General features: G+C 42.6%; 1 protein-coding gene across 13 annotated transcripts in view; it reads right to left on the reverse strand.

Annotated features, from left to right (window-relative positions):
* The window catches only part of GRIP2 (glutamate receptor interacting protein 2), a 539,887-nt gene that overhangs the window by 31,757 nt on the left and 489,604 nt on the right, over window positions 1-18,526 (reverse strand). For all 13 annotated transcript variants that reach the window (XM_081950499.1, XM_081950498.1, XM_081950493.1 and 10 more), the window contains exons 15-17: window positions 5,394-5,457; window positions 3,859-4,004; window positions 3,418-3,562 (exon numbers count right to left, since the gene is read on the reverse strand). In XM_081950499.1, the coding sequence (XP_081806625.1) occupies window positions 3,418-3,562; window positions 3,859-4,004; window positions 5,394-5,457 (355 nt within the window). The remainder of the gene's footprint in view (window positions 1-3,417; window positions 3,563-3,858; window positions 4,005-5,393; window positions 5,458-18,526) is intronic.

Raw genomic sequence — 18,526 nt, forward strand, 5'->3', positions numbered from 1 at the left:
CTTCAAACTTAGTTTTAGGGTGCTTGGGACGGGGCTAAAGGCTACTGCAACTGTAGAAGGTAAATAGGATTGCCTTGACAGAGATAAGCAAGATCCATTGTCTAGGCCAGTGATGGTGAACCTTTTCAACACCGAATGCCAAAAAGGGAGTGTGCACGCTTGTCTGGGATGCAACCTGGAAGAGGAGCTGCCCAGGGGGCACGTGTGTGCTGTAAAATGCACTTCTGGTTTCCAGGGGGCGCATGCGTGCCAAATAGCTAGACTTCTGGTTACTGGCACACACATCAGCTGGCCTGCACACATGCTCACGCTGGAACATGGAAGACCAGCTCTTTCCGTTTCTGGCACTACCGCATGCACGAAGGCCTGTTGATCGTTGCGCACACATGCGTGCCAGAGACATGACATGGCTCGTGTGCCATGGCTCGTGTGCCACTTCTGGCATGAGTGCCATAGGTTCGCCATCATGGGTCTAGACAATTGAAGACAGGGACCTATCTGAAGTTTGCAACATCCAGATCATATTCAGAAACGACTGAGGAAATCACCACCTTATTTCACTGGAGTATAAGGGGAGGAGGTCCACCACAATCAGACTTGCAGGATTCTGTTATTATAGCTAAAATCAATGACGTACAATTATGATTGTATGTGGAATTCATTTTCTACTGGGGCTGACCATGACCTTGGAGAAGCCATCTAGAAACCATTAAGACAACAACAGGTGCAGAAGTACTGTAGGTGTAGAGCTCAGAGAGGCAAAACAAGAGTCTAAAGGACTCTGACCGGTTTCCCTCTGTTTCCTGTGAAATTAAAGGAAGGGAAAACACAAGCAGGCTTGTAAACAACTGATGTGATAGGCCCTTATCAATGAAGTGTTCTAGTTTTCCTCTGGAGTCAGTTTTTTTGATTTGGCAGTGCTTCTCAACCTGAGGGGTGGGAGTTGAAGACCATCCCTCTTAAAGTTGCTCAGGTTGAGAAACACTTGTCTATAGAATAGGGTGGACAATGACTAATTCTTACAATATAGATTCCACTCTTCAGTGGTGGGATTCAAATAATTTAACAACCGGTTCTCTGTCCTAATGACCAGCTGGGTAGGCGTGGCTCGGAGGTCATGTGACTGTGCGGGTGTGGCCAACTCAATGTCACTCAAGTCGATGGGCACTTCGCCTTAGCTGTTACAATAATAGTAAAATAATAATGGTTTTTAGGTATACTGCATCAATTCCCCACCCCCACCCCAATGATTTTTCCTCCTATATTTATGAAACAGACAGGACTTTAGGTATATATGCTGGCCTAAGACTGTAATAAAATTGCTTTATTGGCTGAAGTCTTTCCTCCTGCATTGTCTTTTATGGCTAATGATTTTTACTGAAAGCATGTACAAACAAAAGAACACCATTTGGTTTTCTGCTACAGAAAACAAAAGCTTTGTATCCTGACATGCAATTAATATTCCAAATCCTGTCTGAGGACAGATCCGTATTATATTCCAGCAGTTAAAAGGTTTGGAATGGATTTTTGGGAGAGAGAACAGTTAGTACAATACAGTACTGTATATTAATTTCATAACTAACCAATAGGGGTCACTGTGGCTCAATCAAATAGCAAAAAAGAGATATTCAATAGAGCAGTGTATATTCAAAAAGCTTTTATTTTACTCTTGCTGGGTGGTGGGCTTGAAGTGAAAAGCTCAAGTAGTCACAAGACTTTGAAGGGAAATTAAAATTTGGATGACTTTTGTATTACTTTCTTGGCTCCAATGCCAAAGAAATCCAGGCTATAGAATGAGGTAAAAAAGAGGAGTGGGGCCCGTGGGAATATTGCAACAACTGCATTGTTAGTGGGTCACCATAAGATGGCACTGTTGGCTCAGAAAGATAAGAGAAGCAACTGAAGAATTAACTTGGTTTGGAATCATCAGGTCCTTAACAAAGTCAAAAAGGCAAGGTAGAGATTCAGCCTTGATAAACCATGAACGATGATCAGCATTTGTTAGCATGATAGCGTCCTAGGAATGCTGGCTAAGTCCCTTGACTGAATTTCAGGACAAAAAAAGTGCCTCAGAATAAGTCCCCCCTATCCCAGCTTCTACATGAGAATACAACCCATGGGCAGGTGTGTGAGTGCATGAAGTTTAATTTGTGCAAGTGGCGGGTGCACATGTGAAATTATCTCCCCCGTCCCCGTCCTGGCACCACTGCTGGTCCATGGAGCTGGAAAGGTTGGGGACTGCTGCTCTAGTATATATTTCCTTCCTTCCTTCCTTCCTTCCTTCCTTCCTTCCTTCCTTCCTTCCTTCCTTCCTTCCTTCCTTCCTTCCTTCCTTCCTTCCTTCCTTCCCTCCCTCCCTCCCTCCCTCCCTCCCGTCTGTCTGTCTGTCTATCTATCTATCTATCTATCTATCTATCTATCTATCTATCTATCTATCATCTACCTCTCTCTCTCTGTTTGTCTTTCTCTGTCTCTCTATATCAAGGGCATCAAACTCAAGGCCCGCGGGCCGGATCTGGCCCACAGGGTGCTTAGATCTGGTGTGCAGGGTTGCCCTGGAAACAGTGATGGGCTAGCCCGCGGTGCCTCTGCTATCAAAACCTGAGCTCGAGAGCCCCCCCCCCCCCCCGCTCCATTTTCGGTGTCAAGAGAGTTGCAGGGGAAAGTAATCCAAGCCAATTTAGGAACAATATATTTGAATGTTAAAAAAAAAAACAGCAGCAGCAGTATTTTCTTCTTTGGTAAAATATCCCATGTGGGTTTGAATCTTAATCTGACTTTTAATCATTGTTATGGTATGTTTAGGATTACAAAGTATATGTTAAATTAATCTTTGGACACTGTGGTTATTTTTCATCTTCTTTGTCTCTTTTTCCGGTCTTTCAATCTGTCAGGATACAAAGGATTTTTTTTTTTAAGGGAAAAGCAGCAAACAAGAAAGGTAAAGCAATGGAACTTTTCAAATAGGGTGTCTTAAATTGACTTCCCCGGTGCACATATCTTCATAAAACTAACAGATGTCCATAACATTATCAACACAGTATGGACGCCTGTGCTATCGAGGAGGCTGAAGGCTCAGAAAAATCTATCAAATGGTCTTGCTTTTCAGATCATTCAGTGGAAGGAGAGAACCAACCTAGAAATAAGGAGAAATTTCCTGACAGTTAGGAACAATGGAGGGCTTTGTCTTCAGAAGTTGTGGGTCCTCCAACACTGGAGGTTTTTTAAGAAGCGATTGGACAACCATTTGTCTGGAATGGTATAGGGTCTCCTGCTGAAGCAGGGAAGGGGGTTAGACTAGAAAGACCTCCAAGGTCCCTTCCAACTCTGTTATTCTGTTAAGATTCCTTCTTTGGAAGCTGATGCCTGCAGTGACACTCCAGGCCTCTGACTCTAAGGTTGCCAATTGCAACTCACCTTTCTGCCAGCCCTCGTTTTGTCAAGCCTGAAATGACAATGGGATCAAAAGGTTCTTCCGTGCCTGAAATAGTGATTCCCAGGGGCCCACCATATCTCTTCAATTCCACTGTGTAGATGATAGCCCCGGTGGTTTCTTGCTCATCTGTTAAAAGGAACAAAGAAGCTGAATAATCACGTATGAAGGCAAATAAAGGCTGAATAATGATGACAGAAGTCATAGAAAGGCCAAGCTCTGAAGAAGTTCCAGTCAATCACAAAGAAAAACTTGCACCCTTCTTAATCTTTTTGAAAGGGCCTGTCTGTAGATAGGAAGCGTGTAAATATGCAAGCATATTAATTAACAATATTGATTCACAATCTGTCAACCTCATTAGTCTCCGAAAGGATTCCCACCCACCCCCCACCCCCGTCAACAGATTAAATTCAGAGTTTTTGTACCAGAGTTATCCTCATCCTTCCTAATCTTCAATTTGACAAGTTCTTCACACTGTTTTAAAATCTGCACTGCGTCTTCCATTGAACAATTGTCAAGTCGGATATTATCAATAGCTAACAGCTTGTCTCCGGGCTCCAAGGTGCCAGTCCTGCATACAAAGGGAAAACAAATCTTTTAGAAAACATTATAAATAGTGTTAACATTTGTTCCTCTCAAGTGCTAACAGTGTTGATGATATGATGAAATAAGCGTTGGGGAAACAAAATCATCCTTTTTTTTTTAGTAGCTGTCTTTCAATATGAGGAGGGGGAAATTGCTTTAGAAAATGTTTTTTTTTTAAAAAAAGAGAATCTCAGAAGAATTATCCTAGCCTCCTTGCACTAAATTTAACCACAGGGAGACCAAGAGGTATAGATATAATTATATTGTCTTCCAAATGAAGATGGATATACATGTCCGAGGAGAATGTTGTAGGATCCAATCCGGGTTGTTTACTGAGATCAGAGGTTTTGTCTTCGGAGCTTTAGGACTTGTGCTGGAGCCCATCTTCAGGGAACTTCTCTCTAGCTCAGGGATCTCCAACCTTGGCAAATGTAAGACTTGTGGACTTTAATTCCCAGAGTTCTGGGAGTTTAAGTCCACAGGTCTCAGAGTTGCCAAGGTTGGAGTCCCCTGCTCTAGCTAGTCCAAAGGTTTGGAAGATAAAACCTGTGGTCCTGGTGACCGACCCAGATTGGATCCTGCTATATTGTCTTCCATTGCGCAAACATTTCTCCGGATTTAACAGATTAACAGAATTGGAAGGGACCTTGTAGGTCATCTAGTTCAAATAGGAGACCCTACACCAAACAGGAGACTCTACACCATTTCTGACAAATGGCAGTCCAATCTCTTCCTTGAAAGCCTCCAGTGATGAAGCTCCCACAACTTCTGAAGGCAAAGCTGGTTGACTGTTCTCAATTCTCTTGAGAATTCTCATTTTTCTTGTCTCTTCATGCTTCAGATGAGATTCCAAAGGAAGACATTAATGCAGGTCTCTTTCTTTTAGGGTTATTCAGATTGGGAAGGGCAGGCAACCAAAAGGCCTTAGACCCAGTCTTTCTCAATCCCAGCAACTTTCAGATGGCTGGACTTCAACTCCCAGAATTCCTCATCCAGCAATACTGAAACACTGCTTTAGAATGAGGCAAGTGGAAAGTGAAACACCAACCCCATCACTTTGGAGCATCTTCAACAAGAAAGGAAACTCAAACATTATGAAGAGGAATTTAAAAGAAATTCCCAGACACCTTGAGATAGAAAAAGAGATGCTTCTTTCTAAAGGGAAGAACGTTTCAAAGGTAGATTTTGGTATAGTATTAATTTGAACAAGTATGTGCCAGCTTCATATGTATTAATTGGGTTCAATCGCATATTAGAATCCAGAATACCTATAAAAGATGGTTGAGGTCATAGAGAGGTATTACAGATATTATGAACAAATTCATTACTATTGTCTATTAAGATTCAGAAATAAAAAAGCAGGTAATTCACTCACCTATGGGCTACACTCCCCTTCTTGATATCAGAGATAATTAAAGGCTCACCAGACTTTCTGCTTGCTGTTTAGGAAGAGATACATGCAGACACTCAATCCAGGCATTTAGAGTCCATGATAATCTTCAGAATTATCTATTACCAGCCTTCCACAACCAGGCATTCCTGCAGAATTCCCAGTCATTATGGCCATTAGAGCACACCAGGTTGCAGAAGACTATATAAGCCAAACATTATATAAAGTAGGAAGCAACATAATAAATTTCCCTTTTTCAATTTCCCTTTAATAGAAACATCTAAGCCCAAGCTACTAATGTTTAATAAAATTCACAAAGCAAAGGTATTTGTTTTGCTTTTGAGAACTGCAATCAAGGATATATTTTAGCATCTTTGCTTCCCATGAAAGAGAGAGTAAACTTTGGTTGCAGCATGTTGATGTGGCAAATTATAGTTGAAGAAATGGATCTGAAAGATAACCAAGAAAAAATATGACAAAGGTCTTTTTTAAAAAAAAAAAAAAAAAGCCAAATATTCAGTCCTCTATATAGAGTATGCCTATGTAGAATTCACTTATGTTGTGACTGATGGATAAAATGAGGCAATAAATATTTTGAACATCCTATCCATCAGAAGTTTATAAGTGACGTTGGCACAATGCTTTGCTTTGTGGAAGCATCACAACAGTTGAAAGAAGAAACATGTTAGGGCTAAGAAAGAAAGATCGGAATAACAGAACAACAGAGTTGGAAGGGACCTTGGAGTCCAAGCCACTGCTCAAGCAAGAAACCCTATACCATCTCAGGTAAATGATTGACCAATCTCTTCTTTAAAAATTCCAGTGTTTGAGCATTTAAAACTTCTGGAGGCAAGTTGTTCCACTGATTAATTGTTCTAACTGTCAGGAAATTTCTCCTTAGTTCTAGGTTGCTTCTCTCCTTGATTAGTTTCCACCCATTGGTTCTTGTCCTGCCTTCAGGTGCTTTGGAGAATACATTGAACTTTGTGGCAGTCTCTTAGATATTGGAACCCTTAGTCCTTCTTTTCATTAAATTAGACATACCCTTTTAATGCAGTCAAGGACTGTGTTGATTCCAGATCATTCTGGAGAAGGTCTATCTATATAACTGTTAAGAGTCAATACTGATTTGATGGCAAATGATCAATCAATCAATCTGTTTAAAACATATCCCATATCAATCACATTGCATTTACTTTTTAAATACATAGCAATTTAGTTCCCTAACCCGGAATTAATGCTATTAAATGGCAAAATTCTTAATTCCTACTCTGGGAGCTAAAAAGCAAGATGGGAACTAAAGCTAAACCTGTCTTTCACTAAAATATAACATAAAAATAAATTGGAGATTGTTAAAGTTTAGAGATATTATATGAAATAGTATATTCAAGATTTTAAACACTTAATTTCATGCATTTTTTAAAAAATTGGCCATTAATATGAAAGCATGACAAATCTGAATTCTGAACGAATATGTCTGAAACGGATGCTCACCAGAAATAGTGCTTCATTTCTAGCACAGTTAGAAATGAAGTTTTAAATTTACAGCAGACCTTCCAATTCTTGAAATATAATTAGCTGCATTTCCTTTTAAGGACTCCATTTCTAAAACTATTTATAGAATATGCTACTCACAGCTGTGGAATATTTGGATATCTTCCTCTTATTTGTCCACAGGGAGTCCAACAAGGGGAGAAAACCAAGTTAAGAGAAGGGTTTTTTTAAAAAATCATTACTTCTCAGAGATGTAAGTAACATTTCTAGGTGGGTGACTTAGATTTGCTTCAATAAAAAGATTCATGCTGTGGAAACCACATGATTGCCATTGTCTCTTGCAATTTCTCCCCAGTACTGTCTGAAGCATTTGATGGCTTAGTACATAATAAATGTTACAATATACACATACACAACCAAACAACCTGGAAGATGTTTGGTGTATTCCAAGGGGTTTCCAAACAGGTTAACCACCCGGAAAAGCAAAGCAAACCTATGAAGATCGGTGCAAAGTTGGTGATGTGGCTTGAGAAAGTATTGTTGAACCTTGGTAGCAAAGCAGAACAAACCATAGTAGCCCTTAGCACAGGGGTGTCCAAACTTGGCAACTTTAAGACTTGTGGACTTCAACTCCCAGAATTCCCCAGCCAGCTCTTCTGGCTGGGGAATTCTGGGAGTTGAAGTCCACAAGTCTTAAAGTTGCCAAGTTTGGACACCCCTGCCTTAGCACATTGAATGATAGATTCAAGATAGATGCAAGTGTTAGTTTCCAGACTAATTAAGGTCCTAGAAATTATGATGTAAATAACCAATTGCAAATGGTTTATGGAAATTCTTAGACAACCAGGTCATGGTTGTCCCAAAGGTGTTTTTTTCAAAAGGCAGTTGGACTTCCTTTGTTTTTGCTTGAAGATGTCTTGCTTTTCATCCAAGAAGCTTCAGTTCTGAGGAAGTTCTTGGATGAGAAGTGAAATGTCTTCAAGCAAAAAGAAGAAGAAGAAGAAGAAGCACCTTTGGGACAGTCACCTGCAGGCTTCCACATTATCAGTAAAGAGACTTGCAACCTTGCCAAATCATAGGAAAACTATTAGGAAGAAAAACCAAAATTCTTTGCCCTAATATCTATAGGGTTATAATGGACCTAAATGGAATGCAATTCAATTGCTGAAATACCTGTAACTCCTTGCAATCTCCACAAATCTCACTAAAGCGAGTTCTGCAAGAATCTTTGGAAGAAAACCAATCATCTCTGGTTTTAATCAGCTGTCAAAATTCTTGACAAATGCAGTTTAAGATTAGAGATTCAGTTTGATGGCAAACCACTATGAGTTGATGTATTTTGAGATTCAATTTTTTTAAAAAAGTCCAAGATCTGGGGGGTGGAGGTGGGGAGCATGGATTATTTGACCAAGACGTAGCAAAATGATCATTGTTGTTTCTGATCATGGTTTCTGGTGAACCAGGATAGCAGTGTGGACCTCTCTCATTACTGTCATTGGAAGAACTCAATTATGCCAGGGCTGTAGTTGGCCAGCCAAAAAACTGCTGACAAGCTAGTCAGAAGCAGCAATGGAACCAGGCTGATACAATGAGATGTAATGCCAGAGATAACTGACCTTCAGTGAAACATGCAGATACAGAGAAAATTGTATTTATTGCCTAGTTGCTATGTCACCTCAATTTAGGACATTGAATAGTGCCTGAATACTCTAGCCTGGCACCAGTGGTGGGTTCCTACCGGTTCGGCTGAACCTGGTAGTGGTTTGGCAGCCATGGTCGCTGGAACCATCAGCGACCCAGGTCTGCCACGCCCCCGAACTGGTTCCCTGGTTGGCGCCATCAGCATTACCATCTTGTTTTTCAGTTCTGTGCATGTGCAGAACAATTTCAATTGCACTGCACCTGCATTCACAGTGCGCATCAAGCGCATGCACAAAGCGTGCACATGAGTGAACTGGCAGTAGTGCGGGCCGGAACCCAGCCCTGCCGTTCTCTCACTGTGGAGAGCCAGCTTGGGGTAGCAGTCATGGCTCTGCCGATTAATCCTTGCAAGATTCAGGTTTATATTCACTCTTAGTTAATTCACTGGATGATTCTGGGCCACTCACTCCCTTTCGCAGCCCAACCAATTTTACAGGATTATTGTGGGGAAATATGCTTTGGCCGAGGTGAAAGCTTCAAAAAAAATTTCAGAATCAAAACTGAAGAGAGATAAGATGATAAGAGATAACATGACCATTTGAGAAGAATCCATAAACTGTAGGTTATTAGGCTTAAACTCATTTGAAAATCAACATCCCAGAGGTGTTGTATAAGATGATTCCAGGTATTTTCAAGTCCCAATAGACTCAAAAGTCCTAAGGACTAGAGTTTTGCCATTAGCCTTTGTTAGTCGATTTGATTTAATGCATTCTCCTGAAACCAGGAGAGACAAATCCCACAGGAGAAAAATCAATTTCAACCAGAAATGAAAACGATAAAGCCAGGCTCTGGTACAGAAACCAAACCTGTCTCTAACCATAAAACAACATTCTTGATGCCACTTGGAGCTGTGTGCTCTTATAAACTTGGACTAGGTAGTTTCCAGGATATTAAATTTTGTAAAAATGCAAATTGGAACACTATAAAGAAGCCAAGAGATTACTCTAGCAAGGAAAACCTTGCAAGCTGCAGGAATAAAAATGTGCCCCCTTTGAATGGAAGAATCTTAAAGACAGCTGTGGAGCTACATTGGGCCATACTTTCCCGATAAGAAAAATCTGTGCTCTAAGATAAGAAAGGCTGGAACTGCACCCCAGGATATTTATAAGTATGTACCTGCTCTGTTGAGGTCCCATTAATTTGCCATTTATGTAACCTGCTGTTGTGTCATGCAAACACCAGCACTTCGCCTTTTTCATATAAATTACTGCTAGTTGTTCTTTTAGATAAAAGGAAGCCAATGCTTTCAATGCCCTTCTCATTCCCACCTGGGAGACCAACAAAATTACATTGTGTATATTGTACTACTACATTATAATACTACATTTATTACTTCATATAGCCAGGATGAAATTGATCTGCTAATAATGGATAGCGATGCTTGGAAGATAAGAGAGCCTAAATTATGGAACTGAGGTACAAATTTAAAAACAAGGGGGCTAGAATACCTCTTACACTTCTTTTGATGGAAACAGATTCAGAAAGGTGCTCCCCAGCGATGGGATTCAAAAATGTTTATTACTGGTTCTGTGGGCGTGGCTTGGTGGGCGTGGTGTGGCTTGGTAGGCGTGGCTTGGTGGGCGTGGCGGGGGAAGGATACTGTAAAATTTCCATTCCCACCCCATCCCCCAAAATTTCCACTACCGGTTGTCCAGAACTGGTCAGGACCTGCTGAATACCACCTCTGGAGCCCCCCAAATGGAACATCTGACTCATAATCAAATGTTGGAATACAGAATTTGTAGATGAAAGAGCCATCTTTTATCCACTGAGGTTTCCTGAAGTTTTGCCATAGCATCTCCCATGGAATAAATGTATTTTGGCAAACATCAGTTCCCCTTTCTTATTGCTTCATAAAAAGTGAATCGAATATGGAGAAGGTGGGTCTGCTCAGAACTGTCACTGACATTTAATGTAATATACCCTAAGAGATGGGAAATTAGTTTTCATTTACTCCTGTCTGGGTGCTGCCACAGGCAGACAGTTCAGAAATGACTAGGTTGTAATGCGAGAGAGACAGAGAGACAGAGAGAGAGACAGACAGACAGACAGACACAGAGAGAGGGGGCGACAGAGAGAGAGAGAGAGAGAGAGAGAGAGAGAGAGAGAGAGAGAGAGAGAGAGAGAGAGAGAGATGTGGAAACAAGAACTCATGAAAAATCTGATATACCTAATCTACGTAATGATTATCTTTATTGTAAATGATTATATTTATCAAAGTGACTTGATGTACTTTCAGCATTTTTTTTAGAAAATGAATTGCTGCACAAAGAAGATGGAAGCAGCAGATCATCCAATTGCTTTTCTTCATAAAAGATCCCTATTTATACTCGCTTTAAAGAATGGTTCGCCAATTAACATAACTATAAATCAGAAATCCAGACTGTGCTGATACTTATTTTGTTACAATACACATGATTGCCAGATAGGATATCACGTCTACAATCTCCTGTGAACAAAATAGTGTGTGTGTGCGTGCGCACACATGGACACACACACACACACACACACACACACGACTCACTATCATGGTAAATGAAGAATCTGGATCATCTATAGATGCAATGTGAATTACTGTTTTCAAATAGGCTTACTGATATTTAATTTAGATCTAAAGTATAGGCCTAGAACACTATTGTGCATTTTGATAATTAAAGAGTTTTCAGATCAGGCTTCAACAAAACTGGTAATAATTTAATTTACTTGAAAATGATCACATATAATTAGGAAGGTTTACAAAAACAAGCTTATCATTTGAAACGTAGAAGACATTTTGCAAGGAAAGGTTGGGGAAAAAATAATCTGGTATTGTACTGATAATTTTGCAGCACTCCTTCCAAGATGCAGAAACAAAGCAGCACAGTCTCCTAAATTGGAGGGGGGAAAGGTTTGCTCAGCAGTCAATTAGCTTTCAATTAACCCTAATAGATCTGATTAGCCGAATTAAATTCTCATTGACAAGCTGTTGGCTTTGCTGTTCACTCAGGTTTACTTCCTTATGTCTTGGATTGGCTTTGAAGCCATCAAGTCATTTTATAGCAAGGCTGATATCAGACAATTTGTGCTTGAGATATATTGTAGATCTTCATTTTACCCAATCTATGTCAATTTCAATGGATAGCAGTAACCTGAAAAGGTGATATCCATATTTCCAATAAACTAAATATTAAAGTATTCGATACCAGAAACATTGGTAATGGTTTAAACCAAGGTCCTCTGTTCCGGTGGGAACAGAGATTCAATATGATTGGTCGAAGGGTCTGACAGCTCCCTATAAAAGGGCTGCTATCAGACTGAACCTTCGCTGGATTGTACATAGTTGACTTGTGATAATAAAGAGCTGTTTGTTACTCTTGAAGCCTGAGTGTGCCTTCATTCACCCGATTTAACCCTGGCGAAGAGGGTGGGATTGGAAGGCAACTAGGCAGACAAAAAGAGCACAACAATCCAGCAAGTAAATCCAGCCCGAAGCACGGTGCAGCATCGAGAAGCCATCTTTGAGTGGCAAATTCAAACGCACTCAGGAACACAAGATGACAACGCACACTCCACCGACTCCGTACAATCCAGCCACCAAGCACTGGGACTCCTATATGATGAGGTTCGATTGCTTCCTCGAAGCCAACAACCTCATGGGCCTGTCTGAAGGCTGGAAAAAGAATATGTTCCTGAGCTACTGCGGACCAGAGGTGTTCAAGACGGCGAAGGATTTGTCCGAGCCAACGCCACTCCAATCGGTTGCTTGGTCAGTTCTACAAGAGACAATGAGGACACACTACGCTCCCAGACCGTCTAAATACGTCCGGAGGCATGAATTCAACATCTGTAACCAAAAAGAAGGGGAAATCCATCAATGAATACATTGCGGCACTCAGAAAGGCCGCAGCGTACTGCAAGTTTAGATATCTTGATGAACTACTACTTGACCACATCATATGCAGTGTTAGGGACATTGGCCTGCAGAGGAGGTTATTAGTAAAAACTAATCTTACTCTCCAAATTGCCCTAGATGAAGCCAGGGCTACTGAGTCTTCAATTAAATCAACGGAAACCCTGCAGTGCCAAAATAGTCCAAAGAGCGCGCGGAAGAGTGCAGGTGTGCATCGCAAGGCCACAGAGCCTGAAGACTCAGAGAGTGAAGATGACAGCTACCGCATGCGCAGTGATTGCACCAAGCCGGCGCGAAAATTTGAACTGCATTTCCTGCCTTGTGCCGGCTGTGGAGGAAACCACCTCAGAACACATTGTCGTTTCCGTGATGGCATCTCTCAATGCTGAGAATGCAAGGGGCACATCGCCAAGGTCTGTAGAAGCGATCACCCCGCTACAACCTGGAAGCCCAGAAGCATACCTAACCGCCAGCAGAGGCCCAACAAAGGGGCATAGTAGCGGCCACCATGGCGAACAGAAGGCAACACTAGAGTCACCTATCACACCTCCATAGCCCAAGTCCGCATGAAGCGGCCCAAAAACCTGAAAGTCACAGTACTCATTGAGGACTCTCCATGCAATATGGAGATTGACACGGGGTCATCCTTGACCATAATGTCTTGGGCAGTGCTCAAACATGCTATCCCTAGCCTTAAAAAGCATCAGCTGCGGGTTCCAGACATCTGCCTTTGCGACTACCAAGGGAACTGAGTCCCCATCGTGGGCCAGGGCACTTTCCAGGTGAGGTTCAAGACCGTCTGTGGCCAGCTACCAGTGATGGTAGTCAACGGAGACCTGCAGAGCCTCCTGGGGCTTGACTGGTTCGAAGCCCTGAGCCTAGAAGTAACCGGAATCAACGCCATACGAGGCGAAAGCACTGAGGAATTCCTTAAGGAGTTCAAGGGCGTCTTCGGCACTGGTCTAGGTAAGTATGAGGGGACTCCAATATCTTTTAACTTGGACCCCAATGTAGCCCCCATCAGGCTAAAACTCAGGAGAGTACCTTTCGCTCTCCACCCTAAAATTAATTTGGAACTAGACAAATTGATTGGCCAGGGATCCTAGAGCTGGTAGATCACGCACAATGGGAGACCCCCCATAGTGACACCTGTCAAGCCTGACAGGTCTCTCCGCATCTGTGTGGATTACAAGTGCACGATAAACAAAGCTTTGCAGCAAAGCGCTTATCCTGTACCCATTGTACAGCATTTACTGCACTCATTAGGCCCCGGAAAAGTTTTTGCAAAATTAGATATGGCGCAGGCATACCAGTAGTTGCCTGTAGATGGTGCGGAGGCCCAAACCACCGTGACGCACAGAGGTGCATTTAAATGCACCCACCTTCAATTCGAAGTTAGTATCACCCCTGGACTGTTCCAAAGCGTCATGGAATGGCTTTTGTAGGGGATTCCAGGAGTCGTCCCCTATTTTGATGACATATTGGTATCGGCTGCAAATTAGGTGCAATTATTTAAAAGATTGGGAACTGTTCTGGCCAGAATCAGAGACAAAGGCCTCCGCCTCAAAAAAGAAAAATGCCAAATTAACACGTCAAGGGTTGAATTCCTAGGGTACCTCTTCGACAGCTCTGGGATTCACCCGACCAACAAAAAAAATAAGGCAATCCAGGACATCCCTACACCTCACAATCAGACCAAACTGCAGGCGTTCCTTGGGCTCCTTAACTTCTACAGTGCTTTTCTCAAGCAGAAAGCCATGGTTGCTGAGCTTTTGCATCGGCTTCTCAGCAAATACGCCATGTGGTCCTGGAGCAGAGCTGAAGCAGCCGCATTTGCCGCGGTGAACAAACTGCTGTCAGCAGACATGTTTTTGGTCCAATATAGCCAGACCCTGCCACTTGTCCTAATGTGCGATGCTTCCCCGTTTGGCATCAGAACCCTCCTCAGCCACCGCATGCCCAATGGAATCGAGGCGCCCATCGCCTAGTACTCATGAACATTGTCTGCTGCTGAGCGGAACTACAGCCAAATGGACCATGAGGCTCTGGCTGCAGTCGCTGGCGTGAAACGGTTCCACGAGTACATCTATGGCTGTGACTTTGAACTCATCATGGACCACAAACCATCGCTGGGATTGCTATCTGGGGACCGGCATACCCCTGTTTTTTTGTTGCCGCAAATGACCAGATGGACAATCTTCCTTGCGGCCTACAGTTATTGCCTCATCCATCGACCTGGCTCTACCTTGGGGCATGCCGATACTTTGAGTCGATGCCCACTGCCTGAACTGCTTGCAGACCCTACCCCCGAGACGCCAGTCCTCCTCATTGACTGTCTTGAGGCTGGTCCTGTCTCATCTTGTGACATCGCCTGCCACTCAGCAAAAGACTCTACATTCCGACAGGTTTTGAACTGGGTGTGGAGGGGGTGGCCCAAGGGGCCTGTGGGGCCTGAACTTAAAATGTTTTACTGTAAACATGATGAACTGTCAGTAATAAATGGTTGTGTACTGTGGGTGGACCGGATCATTGTTCCACCCAAACTACGGATTGCAGTATTAGAGGCCTTGCACTTAGGGCATCCTGGAATTGTCAGGATGAAATCTTTGGCCCGGAGTTATGTGTGGTGGCCTAACATGGACAGGGAGATAGAAGAATGGGTGGCTACCTGCATGTCATGCCAGAAGTCCAGACCAGCTCCCCCAGAGGCGCCCGCTAAGGAGTGAGAGCGACCTCAAGCATCATGGTCTAGGGTGCACATAGATTTTGCTGGTCCTGTTCATGGCCAGACCTTTATAGTAGTTGTGGATGCCTACTCGAAATGGCTAGAAGCGGTCATCAAGGCACTACGGAGACTTTTCTCCACTCATGGCCTGACCGATGTTTTGGTCTCTGACAATGGGCTCCAATTTACGGCCATGCAATTCGAGACCTATTTAGCAGAACAGGGAATCAGACATGCCCTGATCGCTCCACTCCATCCGGCTTCCAATGGCCAGGTGGAGAGAATGGTGAGATCTGCAAAAGAAGTCCTAACCAGGATGGGCCCGGGAGATTGGCAACTTAGACTGGCTACACCCAAACTACTCTGCCACGTCGCCCCCAGATTCAACCAGCAAAATAAGAAACTTTAGCATAGGGAATCAAGTTTACACCCACAACTATGCTGGGGGAATTCTTTGGATTCCTGCCACAGTAATAGGCATCACCGGACCTCGCTCTTACCTTTTAGAGCTCGAAGACGGTTGAAATTGGAGACTGCACATTGACCAACTCTTTGGCCACATCTCCAACTCCAGTCTTAGGCAACCAGAGGTAACTTCTATACGAGTTAGTCAAAGCCCTACACAAAAGGAGCACGAATTCACTCCTTCCACAGATAACTCAATCCTGAAGGTATCGGGGCACTTATCTGTAATTGTTGCAGGGCCACAGTGAGTTCCGAGTGAACCTGCTCCAGAAACTCCAGCCACAGCCTCTGAGAAGTTCCAGGAGCTTCCACCAGGCAAAGCCCTTGAGACAACAGGTCCATCCGACCTGACTGAAGAACACCCACCAACTGAACTACGCAGGTCTGGGCGAGCTACCAGAAAGCCTGCCTACCTGTGTGACTACATCACAAGTCGGTTGAGCCCATCTAAGAGGGGAGGGGTATTAGATACCAGAAACATTGGTAATGGTTTACACCAAGGTCCTCTGTTCCGGTGGGAACAGAGATTCAATATGATTGGTCGAAGGGTCTGACAGCTCCCTATAAAAGGGCTGCTATCAGACTGAACCTTAGCTGGAGTGTACATAGTTGACTTGTGCTAATAAAGAGCTGTTTGATACTCTGAAGCCTGAGTGTGCCTTCATTCACCCAATTTAACATAAAGCAAAGTGCTTTAAAAGCTAACCTTTTTCTCTAAGGGCCATAAAGCTGAATCTCTCAACTTTTATCAGAGGAAGTGTGTATTTTAAGAATAAATGGAAATATTGTAGCCTTAGTATTTACTTCACAATCCACTGAAGTCAGGGATCATGCTAGGTACATACACTTAACAGAATAACAGTATTTGAAGGGAGCTTGGAGATCTTTTAGTCCAACCCCTGCTCAACCATTCTGGACAAATGGCTATCCAACCTCTTCTTAAAAATCTCCACTGACAGAGTATCTGTAATTTCTGGAGGTGAGCCATTCTACTAATTAATTATTCTCACTGACTGGAAATTTCTCCTTATTTCTAGGCTTGTTCTCTCCTTGATTAGTTTTCATCCATTACTTTGTGACTTGCCTTCAGTGCCTTGGAGAATAGGTTAATCCCTCTTCTTAATGGTAGCCCCTCAAATATTGTAACATTGCTATCACATCACCCCTAGTCCTTCTTTTCACTAGATTAGACATATCCAATTCCTGTAACATTCTTCATATGTTTTAGCCTCCAGTCCTCTAATCATCTTTATTGCTCTTTTCTGCACTCTTTCTAGAGTCTCAACATCTTGTTTATATTGCGGCAACCAAAACTGGAGGCAATATGTCAGGTGTGATCTTACTGAAATGATAATTAAATAAACAGAGTACAAAATAGTAATAAAACTATATTAAACATACAACCAACAAAATAAAATAAAACAAATATACTAATAAATGTACAAAGCAGAACTGTAATTTGAGGAACATACACCTAACAGCAGCTAACAAATTACAAGTTCTCCTTCTTGGTTTTCTTCTTCTCCTAGACCAGGCTGAATCCAGAAATGCCAGGGAATTTCTAGAGTCCTGGCACTCTGACAAATCAGCCATCAATAGACACATAGACATTAATGACATCCGTAGCAGGGGTGGGTTGCTGCCGGCATTATTGCTGGTTCACAACCCATGCACAATGTATGTGCGTGCACTCTTCAATGTAAATTGTTCTGTGCGCATGCAAGCGCAATCACCAAAATCCAAATTGGTGGCGGCCAAGCACCAGTGAGGGAACTGGTTCAGGGACGTGGCAGGCCTGAGTCACTGCTGGTTCTGCAACCCAGTCTTGAACTCCAGTACCGGTTCGGCCATACCGGGCCAAACCAGCAGCAATCTACCTCTGATCTGTAGACTAGGCAAAAGAGACAATCAACCAGTCCAAAAGAGAACAAAAAGACTCCAGCACCTCTCCACCAGTAATCAGCATCCAGATGAGCATATTAACTCCAAGGTCAACTTCAGATCAACTTCAAGTGAACAATATCCCAGTGAAGATACTACCAAAGAGCCACCAGTAAACAGTCCAAGCACTGAATCTCTAAGACCACCCACAGACAAGCAAGTCACCAGAATATAAACTGACAGCAAACAGCACTCCTTACTAGCACTGATGATGTTACCTAGTTAAGGTAATGAAATGTCTGCAAGAAAACAAGCAAGTTCAGAGAGCACCAAGGATCCCTCTTGTCAATCCTGAGCTACAAATATTCTCCTTTATTGTTTCTGTCAGAGTTTGTTGCAGAAAAATCAAATCCAGAAAGCAAGCACAGATAACTGGTTCAGCTGGATTCATTAACTTCTTTATATATATAATAACAGATGAATAAATGTACAATACCAACAGGTGGTTCTTCCAAGTAAACACAAGGCAGGAGAGTTACAGGCAAACACAAGCTTTTAGTTTCATTTCAACAGTTAATCACAGAGTGCTTAAGTTTCTGTTTCAATTTTCTGCACAGACTCAGATCTGTTTAAGCTCCCATTGGCTGACTTAGTTGCTATGGCTGACCTTGTTCTCATGTCTCTCCCAGTCATGAATATTTTAACAGTTTCTTCTTCTCTATATGATATATTATATTTGCAAGATATACTTAGAATTTGTTGCTCACAGCAAGCAGGAGGCACAGAGAAATCTTGTGCCAAACTACAGCTGCCTTGTTTTGCCTACCAAAGGGAATCAAACACCACCCATGGTTTTTTAGGACATAAGCTTATATTCCAAGGACCAGCCTAAGTTTAAGATGTCTTATTTTCTATCTTGGATTTAATTACTTTGGAGAGACTGGAGCAAAATCAACAGCTTTC

The sequence above is a fragment of the Natrix helvetica genome (genome assembly GCF_964273705.1).
Source record: "Natrix helvetica genome assembly, chromosome: 1".
NCBI classification, from domain to species: domain Eukaryota; kingdom Metazoa; phylum Chordata; class Lepidosauria; order Squamata; family Natricidae; genus Natrix; species Natrix helvetica.